The 15,664-nt window shown below is 53.3% G+C and overlaps 6 protein-coding genes across 6 annotated transcripts; 3 read left to right on the top strand and 3 right to left on the bottom strand.

Annotated features, from left to right (window-relative positions):
- Window positions 1–54: 54 nt before the first annotated feature.
- SCON3 (E3 ubiquitin ligase complex SCF subunit scon-3) lies at window positions 55–2,077 on the bottom strand. Its single transcript, XM_062915730.1, has 5 exons — window positions 1,593–2,077; window positions 1,132–1,476; window positions 833–906; window positions 502–767; window positions 55–443 (listed from the first exon to the last, which is right to left on the bottom strand). The coding sequence occupies exons 3-5, from the start codon at window positions 897–899 to the stop codon at window positions 267–269; spliced, it is 510 nt and encodes a 169-aa protein (XP_062761726.1). The 5' UTR covers window positions 900–906; window positions 1,132–1,476; window positions 1,593–2,077; the 3' UTR covers window positions 55–266.
- Window positions 2,023–4,428, top strand: SMP3 (alpha 1,2 mannosyltransferase; the record flags this gene model as incomplete). The annotated part of the gene is made up of 4 exons (XM_062915729.1): window positions 2,023–2,669; window positions 2,854–3,239; window positions 3,297–3,424; window positions 3,480–4,428. The coding sequence occupies exons 1-4, from the start codon at window positions 2,561–2,563 to the stop codon at window positions 4,426–4,428; spliced, it is 1,572 nt and encodes a 523-aa protein (XP_062761725.1). The 5' UTR covers window positions 2,023–2,560.
- Window positions 4,429–4,950: 522 nt separating this feature from the next.
- Window positions 4,951–5,466, top strand: QC763_707400 (uncharacterized protein; the record flags this gene model as incomplete). The annotated part of the gene is made up of 2 exons (XM_062915728.1): window positions 4,951–4,980; window positions 5,051–5,466. 2 exons carry the CDS (start codon window positions 4,951–4,953, stop codon window positions 5,285–5,287), a joined length of 267 nt encoding a protein of 88 aa, XP_062761724.1. The 3' UTR covers window positions 5,288–5,466.
- On the bottom strand, window positions 5,302–6,583 carry QC763_707390 (uncharacterized protein). Its single transcript, XM_062915727.1, has 2 exons — window positions 6,221–6,583; window positions 5,302–6,156 (listed from the first exon to the last, which is right to left on the bottom strand). The coding sequence occupies exons 1-2, from the start codon at window positions 6,432–6,434 to the stop codon at window positions 5,480–5,482; spliced, it is 891 nt and encodes a 296-aa protein (XP_062761723.1). The 5' UTR covers window positions 6,435–6,583; the 3' UTR covers window positions 5,302–5,479.
- A 164-nt stretch (window positions 6,584–6,747) lies between these two features.
- On the top strand, window positions 6,748–13,222 carry QC763_707380 (uncharacterized protein; the record flags this gene model as incomplete). The annotated part of the gene is made up of 2 exons (XM_062915726.1): window positions 6,748–12,635; window positions 12,719–13,222. Exons 1-2 carry the CDS (start codon window positions 6,909–6,911, stop codon window positions 13,220–13,222), a joined length of 6,231 nt encoding a protein of 2,076 aa, XP_062761722.1. The 5' UTR covers window positions 6,748–6,908.
- Window positions 13,223–13,297: 75 nt separating this feature from the next.
- QC763_707370 (uncharacterized protein) lies at window positions 13,298–15,185 on the bottom strand. Its single transcript, XM_062915725.1, has 2 exons — window positions 13,726–15,185; window positions 13,298–13,674 (listed from the first exon to the last, which is right to left on the bottom strand). The coding sequence occupies exons 1-2, from the start codon at window positions 14,848–14,850 to the stop codon at window positions 13,396–13,398; spliced, it is 1,404 nt and encodes a 467-aa protein (XP_062761721.1). The 5' UTR covers window positions 14,851–15,185; the 3' UTR covers window positions 13,298–13,395.
- Window positions 15,186–15,664: the final 479 nt, after the last annotated feature.

Genomic DNA, 15,664 nt, shown 5'->3' with positions numbered 1-15,664 from the left:
CAGCCACTATTCTCTCCCCATTGCCCCATCCTCCCACCCAGATATAGATAGTTGGTTTTAAAGTTGTTTTGTGAAAGGAAAAAAAGTCCGTAACGCCAGAATCAATGCTAATTGATGAATGAACCTAGGCCCAACGATTTAAAGCAGACCCAAAATGCCATTCACCCACTATAGAAACCCAGTCAGAGGCGTACTCGTGACCATGATGGTTGTGGCCTCCATCTTCGCTGTCATGGCTTGATGGCCAAAGCGTCGCTCGTTTCCGATTAACGATCCTCAGCCCACTCGTTCTCGCGGCGGATTTGTTCCTCTTCCTCGGGGGTGAAGTCATTTGTAATGTTGAATGTCTTGCGGATCTCGTCTGGCGACTTGCCCTTGATCATGTTGGCGACAGTCTTGCAACCAACGTCCAGGAGTTGCTTAATGTCGAGATAGTTGGCAGCCTGTTTCCGTGTTAGCTTTTTGGTTACTGGAAAACCACCCAAGACCAGTGTTTCATACCAAAATGATCTCGAACAACATCTCTTGGTCCACCTGCATGAACTTCTGGTCCCACTCGTCGATGTCGGTGGTCTTCTTGCGATTATCGTTGTCATCGTCGGCGGATTGAGCAGCGTCATTCTTGTGGTACTTGCACCAGTCAATGACCTTTTTGAGCACGGCAGTATTGACATTTGGGATGGGGATCGGCTCAGCCAAAACAGCCTCCTCTCCGAGATCGTCAATCAAGTTCTTGATGAGAACCGACCGTTCGGCGACGATACGCTCTAAATTGATGCGGTCAGCGGAAGAAGAACAGAAAGAAAAGAGTACTGCATGTCGGATCACTTACCAACATCGATCCTGGCGCCCTCGTTGGACTCGAGCACGATCTTGGTGGTGCTGGAAGAATCGGCCATTTTGGTGCTGGAGAAGCAGAGTTAGAAACGGTTGGTTGCAGAACTGTGGACGACACGATGCTGAAAGCGTACTGAGTAAGAAGAAACTTGGGGAAAGGAGCTGTCTATAATAGAAGGCAGTGATGCTGCAGAAGCGTTGGTGATGATTGGTTTGTTGGCGGGGTCTTGATGGCAGAAAGATTGGGAGGGGGAGGCAGCAGGAAGAAGAGGCAAGAGAGCGTGGAATAAATACCTTATCTGTATGGTTTGGTTTGTGGAGAGTTCGTATCGCAAACTTCAATGGGTTTGTGGGAAGTGAATGGGAGAGCAAACGGATCTGGGGAGTGAAGGAGAAGGTAAGGTTGACAGGCAGGAAGGTTAAGGGACGCTGGGTGCCTCTTGTGGAGAAAGTAGTGCGCACGGTCCACCAAGTGGCTTCTTTGATCGGCCTTCTTGAAAGAACCATCGTTGGTGCCTGCTGTGGCGGGGCGGGTGACTCTCTGCCTACCAATGCCAGGTAAAAGTAAGAGGCTTAAACTTCTCTCGTGTTGCTCTCTCTCTCTGGAGTCTGGTAATGAACTCTGCTAAGATATCTTCACTTCTCACATGCAACCAAGAGTTAGCCATACAGCAAATCTTAAAATTTGGTGGGGTCCTTGAGCAAACACGATTCACCCCGCTCCGTTTTCAAAATCTGGGGATCTCTAATCGGACTCAGATGTTTACACTGCGGTGAACGGTGAATACTAGGAACGGAGAGATGATGTAGGCGTAGCCAGCCTTCTTTAGATAGCCTCTCACATCATCTTGTGGCTGCTTAAACATCCATGCAGGTCATCTCGCGGCGTGTAAGCTGTAGCCTCGTTCATTCTCCGTGTTTGTAGCCGTTCCCAGTACATAGTAGGCTGGGAAAGTGCAGTAAGAACCGGTTTCGTCGGGGAGATGCAATAAGCTTCAGTGCAGACGGCAGACGGAAATGGAATGGTGCGATGTGGTGAAATCCGGCCATTTGGGTGTAGTTAGCGCGGCACATCATAAAACGAACATCTCACTAAGCATCTCACTCCACTTTCAGAGCAGCTGTGAACTGGTCCCATTAAAAGTCCTTTTAGTTGTATCATGACATCCAAAAGTGTTCTGAAAATACTCAGTGTCATGAAGAGGGCATGATGGATGACGACCTTGTAATAAATCCTCGGCGGGGTGTTGTTATTGTCCCGCCCTAGCAAATTCCAAGGCTGGAATAAAAAGCATCCAGAAGCTCACTGGCAGCCGTGACCCCCTGTCATCTGCGCCCCTGACGGGATTGGGCAGACCCAAAAACAGCTCTGTCACTCCAGATGCCAAGCGCGTAGCCCAGCTCGATGGGCAGGGATCTGAATAAACACCCTGTCTTTCGCATGATGGTCTCCCCTCCGAGCAGTAAGTCTGGCTCCATATCGTACCCATCCTTCCCGTCCTTATTATTTTTATTTTGGTGTATGTTTAATGATCATGACCTTGCTCCCTCTTCCATTTAACCTCCAAATCCCCCTCGTGCCCGGTGATGCTCGACAATAGATAACAGCGAAACTATTACTCCAACCTTTGCGCCCAACCCTAGAGATCGGATGCTTCGGCCTTGCGACAACACCACCACCCCATCCTCGCTGGCGCAAGAATAACGAGATCGCGAAATTAATATGTGGCGGAGAACGTATCTCTTTCTGGTTCTCGTCCGGCTCTGGTTTGCCCTATCACCAAGCTATCTCCATCCGGACGAGAACTTCCAAGGCCCCGAGGTTATCGCTGGTACGTCACAGATACTTTCTTTTTAGGGGAGGACGGGACGGCTGGGTCAGCCAGCCTTTTACAGCGCATATCGAGCGCGGGATCACATCGCGCTGGGATTTGGTCTGCGCAACGGATTTTGGCTTTCAAAAACACAAGCGTTGGACTAGTGTGGGAATAGGGTTCTAACATGGCTACCCAACAGGGCAAATCTTCAAATACCCAGTCCGACACACCTGGGAGTTTACGAGCGAGAACCCGATCCGAAGCGTCTTCCCATTATGGCCGGTCTACGGGTTACCAATGCTTCTTTTGAGGTGGTTATGGATCGGAAACGGTAACGACGGCGAGATACCACCCATCGCTGTCTTTTGGACCCTGCGGGTCTTGATGTTTGTGGTGGGGTTCGTTTTGGAGGATTGGGCAATCTACGAGTTGATCCGGTCGCCCCGGCATAGACGACTTGCTGTTCTCTTGGTTGCGTCATCGTACGTGACATGGACATACCAGACCCATACCTTTTCGAATTCCATCGAGTCGTTGGTTGTCGCATGGTGCTTAGTGCTCATCGAGCGCATTGTTGGGAGCCCAGTAAGCAACACCCCCGCGAATGCCGAGAATATAAGAGATGCTGACTGGAGTCAATAGCAGGAGAGCACCGTTCTAGCCTCGACGGTCCTTGGAGTTGTTGCCGTTTTTGGCGTGTTTAATCGTATTACCTTTCCAGCGTTTTTATTGATACCCGGGCTTCGGCTGTTGCCCTACTACTTCAAGAAGTACAGGCCCCCTGTTCTTTCTCTCAGCTTCAAGACCATAACTAACATGAAACAGCCCTCTTTCTTTCCTCGCGATCGTCACCGCCGGACTCTTCACCACCGGCCTAGCCATCGCTCTCGATACCGCATTCTACACCCCACACTCGATCACCTGGTCCGATCTCATCCACAACCCGGTGCTCACCCCTCTCAACAACCTCATCTACAACCTCGACCCCGAGAATCTAGCCAAACATGGCCTTCACCCCTGGTACCAGCACATCCTGGTCAACCTCCCCCAGCTCCTCGGCCCAGGAGCCCTCCTCCTCTTCACCCGGCCCCAGCTCTCCCTTCGCCTATATTCCGCCATTTCTGGAATCGTGGTGTTGTCCATCTCCCAACACCAAGAAGCCCGCTTCCTCCTCCCCACGGTCCCCCTAATCCTCTCCTCGGTCCGCCTCCCCAAAAGCGAGAAACTCACCCGCATCTGGACCGTATCATGGATCATCTTCAACTTCATCCTTGGCGCCCTAATGGGAACCTACCACCAAGGCGGAGTAATCCCCGCCCAGGTATTTTTATCAAAACAACCCGACGCCACCCAGGCTGTATGGTGGAAAACCTATTCCCCCCCCATCTGGCTCTTGAATGGAAAAAACGAAGTTCTAACGACAAAAGATGTGATGGGGCTGGCAGGGGATAAGTTGTTGGCGCAACTAACAGAGTTGGCTACGTGCGATCTGCCGGCGGACAGGAGGAGTAACGAGTACTTAAAAGAGAAGAAGGGGACGTACCTGGTCGCGCCGCTGAGCGCGACTTGGCTGGATGGGTATTTGGAGAATAAGGGGCATGATGGGTTGAGGTTTAGGGAGGTGTGGAGGTATAAGAGGCATTTGAATATGGACGATTTGGATTTTGGGGAGGATGGGGTTTGGAATACGCTGGAACGTGTGGTGGGGAGGAGGGGGTTGGGGATTTGGAGGGTTACGAGGACTTGTCCGGAACGGAGGGGGAGTTGGCGTTAATATGGGATGGGATGGGGTGGGATGGGATGGGTAGATACCACTTGGGAGGGATATTTGGGTAATGGTTTATATCACAGGGGGGCTATTTGATTTTTGAGCGTTTTTTTTTTTTGTGTCTCAAGATATCAGATCTAATGACATGTGTGAATGGCTATCTTCTGGCCAATATCAAATCCCTGGGGATGGCTATGGGAGTGAAGTGATGATGGTCAGGCACCCTGATGGTTTCTTTCTTGGTTGTGAGCCAGGGGTTTCGCTGTTTGAGCTTGGCAGTTTGGCACAATGCTTTGCAGCTAGGAAGCTTGGGCCACCCATTGCCGCATCGAATTGTATGCGTGCCCCACATCAATCTTGACGACTTCTTTGCTTGCCGAGAGGTTCCAGAATTTTGGGGGGAGCTCAGATCAGATCAGCTTGTCGAACCGTCCGTGCAGTTTTCGACAGCTTCGTCACCGTCACCACACATACACACTCTCTGATCCAACACCGCACACCGGTCAAACAGGGAGGAATACAGGCAAGATGGGTGGTCTTAACTTGGAGGTCTTCAAGGTCAGTCAACCATTCCATTTGAGGCGGAGGGTGGGGGAGGATATGCGCTGATGAGCTTGGGGGGGACCAGTTCGGAATGTACATCATGTTCCCCATCGGAATCATGTACTACTTTGGCACCAACCTCGACTCGAGATTCTCCGTCCCCGAGTTCTGGCCCAAGCCCGAGAACGCAAACAGGATCCCGCTCGAGAGGGACGAGATCGAGGCTGAGCTGCAGCGGTTGAGGGCTCGGAGGTTGTATCTTAGGGAGAAGAGGTTGGGGGAGCAGGGGGGGCAGCAGCAACCACGGGATCAGCAGGAGTAAGAGGTTGGAGGGGGAAGGTATGATATGTGTATGATCGAGGGCATGGTGCGCATTTTTGGGCGTTTGGGTTATATCAAAACACTCTCTGCTTTCTTTGGTTCGGGACTGGTTGGGGTGGGGGGAATTGATTGTGTTGTACATTTTCCATGTTAAAATACAAGTCTATATACACAAGATGGAGGAGGAAGGGCACTATCGGCTCAAACACTCCTCAATCTTCCCCCACTCCTCATCGCTCATCTCCCCCCTCGTCACATTGCTGTAAATCGCCTGCACATCCCCGTCCTCCCTCATCTGCTCGAGCATCTCGGCGAACTTTTCATGCTGGATACCGCTGTCCAGCCTCGCTTTGGTGTCCTCGTTTGGCGTCCAGACAATCCCGGCGCTCAACGCCTTGAGGTCGAACCTCGTCCCTAACGTCTTGGCTACGTGGGCCGTGTCGGATGGCTGTGTCCAAACAACAATGTTACCCTCGGCGTCATTTTCGAGATCTTCGGCACCGGCTTCTATCGCCTCGTCCATGATCTGGTCGATATCGACATTGTTTTCCGAGTCTTTCTCAAAGACCACCCTGCCGAGACGACTAAAGAAGAATTTGGAAGAAGACGGGGCACCAGAGATCTTTTTGACGCGGAGGTTGAGGTCTTGAAGGCAGCGGAGTTTGGACTCAGTTTCGGCTTCGATGATGAGGGCGATGGAGGGGGGGACTACGGCTTCGAAGGTGAGGGACTCGAGGGTGGCGCCCGAGGTAGATTTTCCTTGGCCGCGGGCGAGGGCGGCTTCGATTTTTTCTTTGGGGACGGCGGCTTTTTTGGAGGCGGTGATGATGTTTGCGAGGTTGGGGTTGTAGGTTGGGTCGGGGCCGTATACTTTTTGGAGTGTAAGGGCGAGGTATGGTTCAGGTGGGTAGTGGTGGGCAGTGGGACGACGCACATTTGCAAGAGACAGTTATCTGCTGGGTGTAGAAGAGGATGGTTTGCATTCTTTTGCGGTCGTTGATGGCTTTGTCATGGCGGATTTTGGACCACTTGTTGTGGCCGCTGGTGAGGAGGGTGGTGGTGGTGAAGGGGCGGGTGGTTCGACAGGAGGCGCATATCGTGGGAGAGGACCGGGTTAGGGGCGTGAGAGCTCGGAAGAGGGAGGCCATTGTGGTTGATGAGGGGGTGGGAAGACTGTAATGGTAGAAAAGAAAGAAGAAAAAAATGAGGGTATCTACAAATAAATTACCCGAAAGATTACCAGCTCTCAGCCCCCAATCCCTCTCAGGTTTTGTATCTGGCCTGGCCGGTCTTCAAGGTGCTTCCGCGACCAAAAAGGTCCAACCTGGGGAGGCCGTTCTCAAAATATTAGCGCGCTGCCTGCCGGGACGGGAGTGGTGGGGCAGCTGCTCTTGCTTGGCCCCTCATCGATTTCTTGGGTTTCAATTGGCTTCGCCCTCTCTCTCCCCCACCGCCCGAGAGATCCACTACAAGGGTGTTTTGTGTGGTCATCACTGGTGCGGGTGTGGGTGCGCCCCTGACAACCTGAGACCTCTCCAGCTCTCTCCTTTCCAGATGTTGAGAACACATCTTTCTCCTCAGAGAAACACACACGACACAAACAGACAATACAATAATATCAGATGGCCTCGACAGCGGCCGTCACGGACGAGCCAACCCACGCGAATGGCAGCACCCCCCGCGCTTCCTCAGCAGCTGCCGCGAGCTCCAACCCTGAATTCGACGCTTCCAAGCTCCAGGGCTTATCGTCTGAGCAGCAGGAACTTTTGGTTCTGAACTTTGTCGCCGCCCTCAGCAAACATGTGCTTGCGCTGCCACCAGACGACTGTACCGCCCAGCAGGTCTACCTGAAAAAGGAGATTTTCAAAATCATAAACCTCGCCGCCCCGTCACCGAGCCGCGTCATACGTAACACGTTGGGCAAATGTCTGGCGCACATATTTGGCTTGGGGGATAGGAAGCTGCTGTTTGAGACGGTCAACGAGCTGGTGGGGATTATCTCGGGAGGCAAGTCCAAGATTGAAAGTGAGAACAGGACGAGACACGCTGCGGTGGTGTGTCTGGGGGATATCTATGGTGCGGCCGGAGACAGCGCGATTGGGTTGCATCAGTTGGTGTGCTCGGCTTTGCTGAAGCTGTTGAAGGCTTCTTCGAGCAATGCTGGACTGCGTGCGGCGATATTTACGGCGCTTGGCAAGGTGGGCAAGATGCTGGGAGGGAGTCTGGACGAGAGCATTGCTAGGGATATCTGGAAGCAGTGCAGGAGTTATGCAACGAGTGACAAAGGGTCGCTGGTGATCATCTCAGCCTGCCGATGCATGCGCTCGTTGGTGCAGCACACGCCCTACTTTCAGAACTCGACCGATTTCGACAAGCTCCGGTCCTGTGTTTTCAAGGTCTGGGACTCGCCGTCGTCTCATGTGCGATCTGCCGCCGCCGATTGCTTCGCTGAGGCCCTTGTCTGTGGCTACTCGCCCGCGGCCGTTGGGGAGGCGCCCCTCGTGCTGCTGAAAAGATCCAAATCAAAGGCTGTCAAGAGGCAGTCCATGCAGCCTGGAGCTTTGCAAGACGAGGATGACATCATTCCTTCCAGACCCTCGAGTCCGGCACCAACAGGCAAAAAGTCCCAGGTGCTGGCGTTGTCACTGATTGACATGTTCAAGGTGTTGACTACCGAATATGTTCGCATGTCAACGAGCAACAAAGCCAGGGCGGCGATTGCGATATGTTATGGCAACATGCTTCAGAAGCTGGGTGAGAAGACTGTGGAAACCAACTATATCAAAATGTTGGAGAACTTGACCACCGACGTGTTGGGCCACAGTAATATCTTCAACTATCGATATCGATTGCTTATTTCACGGCGCATGATTGAGGTTATTCTTCAGAATATAGTCGGAAAGAGGATTCTGGGCGAGTCTGGGCAAATCAGTGCTGCCAAGTCCATCATCAACAACATCCTCAAGAACTACCCGGAAGTGGTCAAGGAAAGACCAGAGCCGACAAAGCAGACGCTGATTGTTTCGCTGAGCGCCCTGTCATCCCTGATCAACACCTTGGGTTCGGCTTCGAATGCTTTTGCCGAGTCCTGCCGTGATGGTTTGCTCCAAGTCTTGCAACACCCAAGCTATACCGTGCAGGTTCATGCCTCGGCATGCTTGAAGACGTTCGGGCTGGCATGCCCGCAGCAACTATTACACTGTCTCTCGGTGTGCATGAACAGTCTCGGTAGGGAGTTGGGACTGCTCGGCACTGGAAGAAACTCACCTCGTCGCTGCATCGGTTTTGCCCATGGCCTCTCGGCTGGTCTCAGCGCCAGCCCACAGCGCCCCCTGTACGGGTCGGTCGATGTCAACAGTCGGGTGCTTACCATGGCCACAAACCTCCTCAAGTCGAGTGGCACTTCTGAGTTGAGGGTAGCCAGCACTCAAATTCAGGTCGCCTGGACTCTCATCGGAGGTCTGATGTCTCTCGGACCCAACTTTGTCAAGATTCATCTCTCCCAGTTGCTTCTACTATGGAAGAATGCTTTGCCCAAGGTTCTCTCCAAAGACAGCTCGATTCATAGGAACTACCTCAACGCTTCGTTTCTCACCCACGTCCGAGAATGCGCCCTCGGATCTATTCTCGCTTTCCTCGAGTCCAACAGCCGTCTTTTGACTGTTGATGTCTCGAAGCGGATTGCCACTATGCTTCAGAGCACTACTGCTTTTTTGAGAACACTCCCATCGAAGAAGACAGCCGAGGACATCAGCGAACGACTCTTCCCTTCCCTTCAGCTTCAAGATTTGGAAATTATGGTGCAGAGGAGAGTTCTGCAGTGCTACACCAAACTAGTCAACATCAGCCCAGCAGGCGGCACCGAGGCTTTACTTCAATCCAACCTCCTCACCTTGGCCATTTCGCTGTTTGCAGACCCGGACAACTACACCCCTTCCTCCCTCAGCGCCTCTATCGCCAACTCTGCCGGCAACTTTGAGAGCATCTGGGACATTGGCGACAACTCTGGGTTCGGCATCACGGGAGCCGTCCGAGGGTTTGACATCCGGCCCCTTCCAGGCCAGCACGAAAACCCCGAAGAAAGGACTTCTTCTGGACAACAAAGTCCAGAGGAGGAAATTCAAAAGCTGCTGCTCTCGCCTATTTGCGGGACGCTTGAGCATGATGCCTCGCTTCTGTATATCGGCAGCCGAGAGGGCCCTTCTCTGCCCGATCCTGCTGCCACAGAGGTGGTGAACATGGCAATTCAGCTCTTTGCGTTTGTCTTTCCTTTGACACCGCCAAAGGTGCAGGAGAGTGTGCTAGAGCAGGTGACTACTTTTGTTGCGGCAGGGAGTTTACAGCGGGATCCGGGGAGGAAGGCGGCGATCACGGTGAATGTAGTTATGAGCTTGCTGGAGGTGTTACGAGTTGCGGTGAGGGAGACGAAGTCCCCTGGTGGGAACGTCACCAACCCCGCGGTGGAGAAGCTGATGCAGGAGCTGCTGAGGGATTTTGTCATTGATCGGGATCAGTACGTCAGGGCTATTGCCTATGAGGCGGTGGCGCGGCTGTGTTCGACGTGTGGAAACGCGTTTACCAATCAGGAGATCAAGTTTTTGGTTGATACGATTGTTGTAAACAGGGAGCCGAGCGCGAGGGCGGGGTGTGCGATGGCGTTGGGGTGCATACAGGCCAAGATTGGGAGCATGGCGGCGGGGTATCATTTGAAGACTATATTGAATATTCTGATGAGTCTGTGCAATGATCCGCACCCGACGGTGCACTACTGGGCGTTGGAGGCAATGGGGAGGGTGAGCGAGGCGAGCGGGTTGGGGTTTGGGAGTTATGTCAGTGCGACGTTGGGGGTGTTGGGGAGTTTGTATTTTGCCGAGACGCACAATGCGGAGACGGCGCTGCCGGCGAGTATGAATTTGGAGGTTGAGTACGGGACTACGGCGGCGATTGCGAGGGGGGTGGATAGTTTGATTAATGTACTTGGGCCGGACTTGCAGGACTCGACAAAGTCGAGGGAGTTGATCTTGACGCTGGTGGGGTTTTTTGGGAAGGAGGAGGGCGATTTGGAGACGCAGAGGGGGAGTTTGGTTTGTTTGGAGCATTTGACGCTGTATGCACCGGGGTATGTGGATTTTAAAGAGTATGTGAGGACGTTGCAGAGGTATTTGGTTAGGGGGGGCGGCGGGGATGAGAAGGGGTTGAGGGATGTGGCGGTGGATGGGTTGCATAATCTGATGAAGAGGAATCCGTATGATGTTATTGAGGCGGCGGAAAGGGGGTTTGAGGATCAGTTGTGGTTGGTGCTGGATGAGGATCCGGGGCATGAGGGGATGAGGAATACGATTAGGAATTGGATGAGGCAGACTTGTGTGCCGAATACGACGGCTTGGTTGACGAGGTTTCAACATGTGTTGAAGATGACGAGGCCGAAGGAGGCGGTTAGGGCGACGGCGGTGACGAAGAAGAGCAACGGGGGGCTTGAGTTGCAGGATGAGGAGGTTGCTGGGTTTGCTGCTGGGGCCGCGAAAGATGATGCTTCTGCGCCGAGCGGGTCAGATGTTGAGCCGTTGAGGTGGCAGGTTACTACCTTTGCGATGGAGTGTTTGCATGACATCTTTACCATCGTCACCAAGGAGGTTGCTTCTCATGGCGAGTCTGAGGCTTATACGGCACTGCAGAGCAAGGTTGCCGATGTGGTCCGTATGGCCTTCTCGGCGTCTACGTCTGGCGTCGTTGAGCAACGGATTTGGGGTCTCAAGATCATCGGTGCTGTGCTTAAGATGTTTGGAAAGACACCAGATCCTGACTTTGATGAAGCCATGCTGCTAGAGCAGTACCAGGCCCAGATCAGCTCTGCCCTGACACCTGCCTTTGCAGCAGATTCATCTCCTGAACTGGCAGCCGAGGCAGTTGATGTTTGTGCCGGCTTCATTTCGACCGGCATCGTCACAGACGTGGACAGGATGGGGAGAATCCTCAAGACCTTGGTCAGCTCGCTGGAGAACTTTGCCACAGAAGATGAGAATGCTGGTATCGGCGATCTCAAGGGCCTCAGTTCAAACGCCAGGGTCATGGTCAAGATGTCCGTGTTTGGTGCTTGGGCTGAGCTTCAGGTTGCTAGCTCTGAGCAGAAGTATCTACTGGACGTGCTCAAGCCACATATTGGCACGTTGACACCTCTTTGGCTGGAGTCTCTGCGCGAGTTTGCCAGGCTGCGCTTCGAGCCGGATATTTCCATGACTCTCGGACCCCCCTCACTTTCTGGTAGCTTGGATACAGTCTATGCTGCCCTGAACCGTGAGACGCAGCTTAAGTTTTATCAAGATTCTTGGCTCAAGCTGGTGGATGCCATCGCCAGTCTTATTGAGCAGGACAGCGAGTTTGTCTTTGATGCGTTGGACGGCAAGGAGGTGACTGGTCCGAACAGCACGAATGGGGGAGGGTCCATGGGTGCTGATATCAACTATCGGGATGAGCCCCTGGCCTTTTTCTTTGTGCTTTTTGGTGTTGCTTTTGAGGCATTGGCGACCAAGCCGGGGCAGAGTGAATCGCTGGCGACGCAGGAACAGACTTTGGCCATTCTCAAGGCGCTGAAGAAGATTCTGCACCCGAGCGTTTCTGGTCATGCGATTTATAGAGATGCTATCTTCTCCGAGACAATGGATCTCTTGGATAGACTTGTTCTCACCGAGGAACTTGACGTTCAGGGAGTTATCGTCGAAATTGCGAGGGCTCTCTGCGTTGCCCACCCTGCAGCAAGGAAGAAGGACGAGGCCGACAGTGGGGAGCTATCCGAGGACATTGAGCAGCTGTTTGAGCTCACTCGGATCATTGTCTTGGTGTTGTCCGGTCTGCTGCCTGGTCTGAGCGAGACCCCTCAACCAATGCGTCACCAAATGACGGAAGAGGCGGTGTTGCTAATCAAGACAGCGTTGAACGCACTGGTTGATGCCGCCGAGGTGTTCCCCGCCGTCATCAAGACAGACCTCCATGCCTGCATTATCCATATCTTTGCTACCACCCTCGCCAACCCTGCCTGCCAGGAGGTGATTGTACCGCAGTCACTCCCCACTCTGAAGCGGTTCATCAGTAGCATGTCGCAATCTAGAAGGGTAAACGATGATGAGGAGCACTCGGCGACGGATATCCAACTTTTGGGATGCCTGAGAAGGTTCCTGTCGATTTACCTCAAGGGTCAGCAGAGGGAAACACCGGCCAGTCTGGCGTGTGTCAAGAATTGCTTGCTGGCTATGACGATCTTGTTTACGGCGGGGAAGAACCATTTGCCGGGGAGTGAGCCGCTTGTGGCGAGGTTTTTGGAGGAGGTGGTGGATTGTTTGACTGATCGGATGGTATGTCCTGCCCCCCCTCCCCCCCCTTTTTTTTTTCCCCCCCCTTTCCCGCCGCCCACAACTAACAGCGTTATAACAAACAGACGGCAAAAATGGCAGCCAACTGCCTCCGCTCTTTGCTTCTCCACGCGGGCAACAAGAAGACTGTCGCTGACCTGACAATCACACGGTTCTTGTTCCCCCGTCTGATCGCCTTTGTGACGGACACCAACAGGGAAGACCCGGAAAACGCCCGGATGCTGGTCGCGCAGGCGTTGTGTCAGTATGTAGGGACTTTGTCGAAGGATCACAGCCCGATTGCCATGGCGTTGGTCATTCCCATGTTGCTGTCTAGGGCGGCGAGCGAGGATGATGTGCAGGATGGTGGGGTGATTGCGAAGGAGACGTCGGCGAGGTTGCTGGAGCTGGCGAGCGCGGACCAGAGCGCGTTTAGGGCTGTGGTTGGGGGGATGGGGGAGGAGCAGAGGGGGTTTATGGAGGGGGTTATTAGGAGTGGGAGGGCGTTGGGGCAGGGGCGGGATAAGGGGGAGCAAGGGGAGGAGGAGGAAAGGCCGACGATTGCGCTGAAGATGAATTTTGGGGGTTGAGGAAGGGGAGTGTGTATATATAGATGTGACAGTAAACATGAAGCAGGTTGGAATATTTTCGGTTCCCATCATTTTGGTGACTATTTACAGTTTTCATCTCTGTTTGGTGATCACTCACTACTCGATATTTTCTCGTGATATTATTACATTTCCCCTTCTCTGCTCGCCCGTCACTAGCTAGCAGCCAAAATCTGCGCCGCCTCGGGCGCAGGACTGTGATCCTTCATCCCGTTACTCCTCCTCATCTCCTCTTGCTCTTTTTGCCTCTGTTCCATCTCCCTTTTCCGTTTGCTATTCACAAATGTGGCGTACCTCAACGTGCCGAGCGTCAAGACGGCCATGAACAAAATCCCGAGGACGGACCTCCTAATCAAGACCCACCTCACCTCTTCAATCTCGGATTTCGAATCCGAGTTCAACATGACCGATATTTTGTAATTAATTTGTTGAATCTATTTTCAATGTCAACACACCATCTCATTGTGTAGAAACGGGAGACAAACCCTAGATTCAACAGCCTTTTGCTCCTCTCTAACAGCCATCTTACGGTCGTTGAACATGCCCCTTACGCTGTCTGTAAGTGTCAACAGGTCTTGATTGAGCCGCTGGGTGAGGATATCGACTTCGTGCTGGAGGTGTGTTCTCTGCTGCCGGAGCTGCTCGTCGGCTACCCGGCGGTTTTTGCGGACTTCGGTCGAGAGCTCGGAGCAGGCGGCGCGGAAGAGGTAGGTTTCGTTGTCAACGTCAGAGCGAGACACTAAGCCAGATTGGGCGTTGTCAAGGTTGTGGGCGAGGAGGGCGCGGATGGCTTTCATGAGGGCGATGGATTGGGGGAGGGTGTATTTGGGGGGTTGGTCGGGGGACGAGAGGTGTTTGACTAGGGAGTAGGAGTCGAAGTGGTGAATGTAGGTTTGTTTGGGTTTTTGTTGGGTGGTTGCGTTCTCTTGGGAAGAGATGGTGGTGGTGGTGGTGGTGGTGGTGGTGGTTTCTGTGGTTGAGGGGGGTGGTTCTGAGGGGGAGGAGGGGGTTATAGGTGATGATGGCGCGTCCGGGGAGGAAGAGGGGGGAGGGCCCATGTGGAGAATTTCATCCATTGGTGACCCCTTTTTCGTTTGGGTGATCGGGTCGATGTCGGATGGGGGAGGGAGTTCGATTGTGGAGGGGTCGTGGGCGGGTTGGGGTGGTGGTGGCGGAGGAGGAGGGTCGTGGATTGGACCGCTGGTTTGGGTTTCGGCGGGGGTGGTGGGTTTGATTGTTTTGTGGTGAGTCTCTTGCTGACTTTCGGGGGCGTCTTGTTTTGTTTCTTGCTGTTTCCCTTCGTCCCCTGGCTTCGAATCTTGACTACGCTTCCCAGCTCCATCTTGCTTGCTGTCTTGCGCGGGTTTAGGGGGCAGGTCAGAGGTCTCGTGGTGTGGCAGTGGCTCTACGCCCTTGCCGGCTCGTTTGGCAAAGGCGGCTTGTCTCCCGGCCGAGGGCGATGTGAAGCCATGGTGTTGGTGTTGGCAGAGGAAGGCAGGTGGGTGTTGCGACTTGCGACGAGCTCCTCGGACAGCGATTGCGGGCTCACCCCAGCGGGCTGTTGATTTGAATAGGTGGGGGTAGAGGAAGGTCAGGCGGTGGGTGGCCATGACAGTGGCGGTTATGAGGTTAGGTAGTGTCTGAGTTGGTGATGTTCTGGTTAGGTTGGAGGTTGCCGGAGCTAGTCGCGCTATTTCGGGTGGCCGGAAAGGGGTAGGGCATCCAGGGCGGGTCCGGTCCGGCGTCGCTGTGACTCGGAAGCTGTTCCCTGATCCTTCCTTGTGATGACGCTGCGGGACCGGGTGGGTCTGCAGTTCGGCCCACCGTTATGCGCAGATATGCAGCTAAGCGGGTTTAATGATCAAAAATATCGGATAACCCTCATGAGATATCCAAGACACATAGACACACATAGCAAGACAGTGAATGCGATGGTAGTCTCAAAGAATATACAATTGACAGGTTGTGCTTAGTACCATGGTACACAAACACCTGTTTGCCCGGAAACATATCTCAGTGTATCCCGTCTGCGTGGCTCGGCTAATTCCATGGCGGCAGGTCTTCGGTGAAGGTGAAGCTCTGACTGACTGGGCAGTCGGCGCCAGCTCTTTCCAATTTCCATCTCGACCTGATCGTTTGTCATTAAACACCACTGCTCTTTCCTGCGCCGCCTTCCAAAGAATATAGTCTTTGGTCTTTTCTCCTGCCCTTTCTTCATTCTTTCCTGCTCTCTTATAAGAACCCCAGCGAAAAACCAAGCCAAATCGCCATCTCCTTGTTTCATCCAGTTCGGATGACTCTTACGACACTCAACCCAACTACTCTCGCCGCCTGATACAATCACTTCAATTGGAAACTACCATCAGCCCTGAGATTTCCGATTCTCTCACTCTTCTGGAAGGCCGGGCTTTTCTTCATTTTCTG

Source organism: Podospora pseudopauciseta, assembly GCF_035222475.1.
Source record: "Podospora pseudopauciseta strain CBS 411.78 chromosome 7 map unlocalized CBS411.78m_7, whole genome shotgun sequence".
NCBI lineage: Eukaryota > Fungi > Ascomycota > Sordariomycetes > Sordariales > Podosporaceae > Podospora > Podospora pseudopauciseta.
This window is presented reverse-complemented; position numbering and strand designations above follow the sequence as displayed.

What these genes read in the sequence shown, in the direction of transcription:
- SCON3 (XM_062915730.1), bottom strand. Translation starts at nt 899, where the DNA reads ATGGCCGATTCTTCCAGCACCACCAAGATCGTGCTCGAGTCCAACGAG. An exon ending in GGGCGCCAGGATCGATGTTG is followed by an intron (nt 768 to 832) that starts GTAAGTGATCCG and finishes GCATCAATTTAG; the next exon opens with AGCGTATCGTCGCCGAACGG. An exon ending in TGTTGTTCGAGATCATTTTG is followed by an intron (nt 444 to 501) that starts GTATGAAACACT and finishes ACACGGAAACAG; the next exon opens with GCTGCCAACTATCTCGACAT.
- QC763_707390 (XM_062915727.1), bottom strand. Translation starts at nt 6,434, where the DNA reads ATGGCCTCCCTCTTCCGAGCTCTCACGCCCCTAACCCGGTCCTCTCCC. An exon ending in GATAACTGTCTCTTGCAAAT is followed by an intron (nt 6,157 to 6,220) that starts GTGCGTCGTCCC and finishes CACTCCAAAAAG; the next exon opens with TATACGGCCCCGACCCAACC.
- QC763_707370 (XM_062915725.1), bottom strand. Translation starts at nt 14,850, where the DNA reads ATGGCCACCCACCGCCTGACCTTCCTCTACCCCCACCTATTCAAATCA. An exon ending in AAAAGGCTGTTGAATCTAGG is followed by an intron (nt 13,675 to 13,725) that starts GTTTGTCTCCCG and finishes CATTGAAAATAG; the next exon opens with ATTCAACAAATTAATTACAA.